Source organism: Rhincodon typus, unplaced genomic scaffold (genome assembly GCF_021869965.1).
Source record: "Rhincodon typus isolate 14 unplaced genomic scaffold, sRhiTyp1.1 hic_rhity00003533, whole genome shotgun sequence".
NCBI classification, from domain to species: Eukaryota; Metazoa; Chordata; class Chondrichthyes; order Orectolobiformes; family Rhincodontidae; genus Rhincodon; species Rhincodon typus.
The window spans coordinates 12,330-14,868 of record NW_025969171.1 but is presented as its reverse complement, the minus strand read 5'-3'; the positions used below and the strand labels follow the sequence as shown (position 1 = coordinate 14,868).

The 2,539-nt window shown below is 59.9% G+C and overlaps 2 protein-coding genes across 2 annotated transcripts in view; one reads left to right on the top strand and one right to left on the bottom strand.

Annotated features, from left to right (window-relative positions):
- Nucleotides 1–283, bottom strand: part of nop10 (NOP10 ribonucleoprotein homolog (yeast)) — a 1,359-nt gene extending 1,076 nt beyond the window's left edge. The window contains exon 1 of the mRNA XM_048593689.1: nt 116–283. Within this exon, the coding sequence (XP_048449646.1) occupies nt 116–169 (54 nt within the window). The 5' untranslated portion in view covers nt 170–283. The remainder of the gene's footprint in view (nt 1–115) is intronic.
- A 314-nt stretch (nt 284–597) lies between these two features.
- Nucleotides 598–2,539, top strand: part of LOC125481781 (solute carrier family 12 member 6-like) — a 12,735-nt gene continuing 10,793 nt past the window's right edge. Inside the window, exon 1 of the mRNA XM_048593688.1 lies at nt 598–1,735. Within this exon, the coding sequence (XP_048449645.1) occupies nt 1,576–1,735 (160 nt within the window). The 5' untranslated portion in view covers nt 598–1,575. The remainder of the gene's footprint in view (nt 1,736–2,539) is intronic.

The window sequence follows — 2,539 nt, the reverse complement described above, 5'->3', positions numbered from 1 at the left end:
CACACACTCTCCCCATTACAGACCTCCTACCCCCACCCACACACTCTCCCCATTACAGACCTCCTACCCCTACCCACACACTCTCCCCCTTACAATTACAGTCCCAGTCCCTCACCTTGAGGGTGTAGACCCTCTGCCCATTACTATCCAGATAAAAATGCAGGAACATGTTTATCTCTCTCTGGCTCCCACGTGGAGATACTCTGTGTCTGTTTGGGGAGGAAGAAGGCTCGCTTCCTGGTCCTCTTCTTCCGGCTTCCGGGGTGCGGGAGGGAGACTTCCGCCGGGCGGCGCGAAGCACGCCGGGGGTTGTAGTCCTCTCGTTTGCGGGCGGCGATCTGGAGGGAACGGGGGCGGAACAACGGGCGGGCGGGGCGCAGTGCACCCCGGGAACTGTAGTCCTGCCTGCCCCGCCCCCCCTCCATCCGCGTGAGCGCCGCGGGACCGGGAACTACAACTCCCGGCAGATCCCGGGTGGGCCGGGCGCATGCGCACCCCCTTCCAACGCGTGGCAACGTCAGATTAGCCCCGCCTCCCGGAGCCGGTCTCGCGCTGGCTTTGACGGTTGGCGCTTTTCCCGCCTCCCCCCCTCCCCCCCCCCCCCCAATAGTCGGGTCAAGAATCGGCCGATTATTCGCCGATTAGTGACCGATTATCGAGGTCCCCGCGCCGGGGGAGAGCGGGGATCGGCTCAGGGGGACGCCAGGGGCCTGATACCCACCGATTCTCCCCTCTCGCCTTTGTCTGGGGCGGTTTTTGTTTCTATTTCCGTGTGTGTCGTCGGTTGCTTTGTTTCTAACTAATCGATTAGTATCGTCACCGGCGTTCGGCCTTTTCCAATCGCAGGTCTTCAACCCTCTTTGCCCCCCACCCTTCATTCCCCCCATCCCCCTCTTCATTCCCCCCACGGCCGCCGCCGGCCGGCATAGCCGATTCTAATCGGTTTGGAGGTCCCCAACTGTACCCCCTATCCACCCCACCCCCATCACCAAGTATCAGCGATTAATCGCTCTACCCACCCCCACCCTGGGCAGTACTGATTCATCTCTTCCCTCCCACCCTGGGGAGCGTTAATGTTTAATCAGCGATTAATCGCTCGGTCCTGCCGCCATCCCAGGAGCATTACCAATTCTCTGGTTCCTGCCCCTGACCCCAGGAGTATTGCCGATTAATCTCTTTGGATTGCAGGGGCATCGGTGATTAATCGCTCTTGACCCCGCCCCCCCCCCCCCCCCCCCCCACCGAGAGCGTTGGTGATTAATTGCTGACCCCCCTCCGACCGTGGGAGGATCGGTGATTAATCGCTCCCGACCGCGGGAGCATTGGTAACTAAGTCACTTCTGACCACAGGAGTATCGGCGATTAATCGCTCCCAACCCCGGGTGGTATCGGTGATTAGTCGTTAGCCCTGTGCCCCCCCACCCCACGCCCGGCGATTACAGACCCCACCAGGAGAAAAGGGGCAGGCGGTGGTCGACTGATTTCGATACTATCCCGTTGACCCGTGTGTGTTCCTTTTTATTGGCGGAGAGTGATGCGCCGGGCAGGCGGGGGGTGTCGGTGACTAGTCGGGCCATGTCGGTGAGATTTACGGTGACCCCCACGCGCGCCGAGGATGTCCTGGCGCTGGAGGGGGGCTGGGACCCCAAGGACGGTGCCCCCGAGCCTGGTGACCGGGAGAACGAGGCAGCGGCTGGGACACCTGTGCTGGCAGCGGAGCCTGGCACCGAGCAGGGTGAGTGTGTCAGTGTATAACACTGGGGTACAGTACCGGTGGGGGACGGGTCTGTCTCTGTATAACACTGGGATACAGTACCGGTGGGGACGGGTCTGTCACTGTATAACACTGGGGTACAGTACCGGTGGGGACAGGTCTGTCTCTGTATAACACTGGGGTACAGTACCGGTGGGGGACAGGTCTGTCGCTGTATAACACTGGGGTACAGTACCGGTCGGGACAAGTTGCAGAGTTTAATTTCGATCTTCCTGCATGTTGCACGAGCCTGTTGCTGTGGTTTAGTACGAGCCTGTGTGTGTGAAGGGTCACAAGATGCGCTTCCCCTTTGTGTATGTGAATTTAAAATGCTGTCCTGAATCTGAGTCACACGACTTTCTGGTTGAGCGATGAGCTGTCTTTGCAAGAGTAGAGTAGCTGACCCCACCCAGCCTTCTTCCCACTGACTCCAAGCCACTTTCTTTTCTGAAAGCCCAGAACGTATTGGTTTCATTGAAGACAGTTTTTGTGTGGCTGTCAGACACTGCTGTAAAATGTTTGCACACGCAGAAACTTTCCACAGTGAATTCAGTGTCCGAATATGTTTCAGTGGGTAACCTCCCATACGCAACAAGCGCTCACTACTGCTCTGACCCTCCGACAGTGCCCGCTCCCTCAGCGCTGGCCCTCCGACAGTGCAGCGCTCCCTCAGCACTGACCCTCCGACAGCGCCCGCTCCCTCGGCGCTGACCCTCCGACAGCGCCCGCTCCCTCGGCGCTGACCCTCCGACAGCGCCCGCTCCCTCGGCGCTGACCCTCCGACAG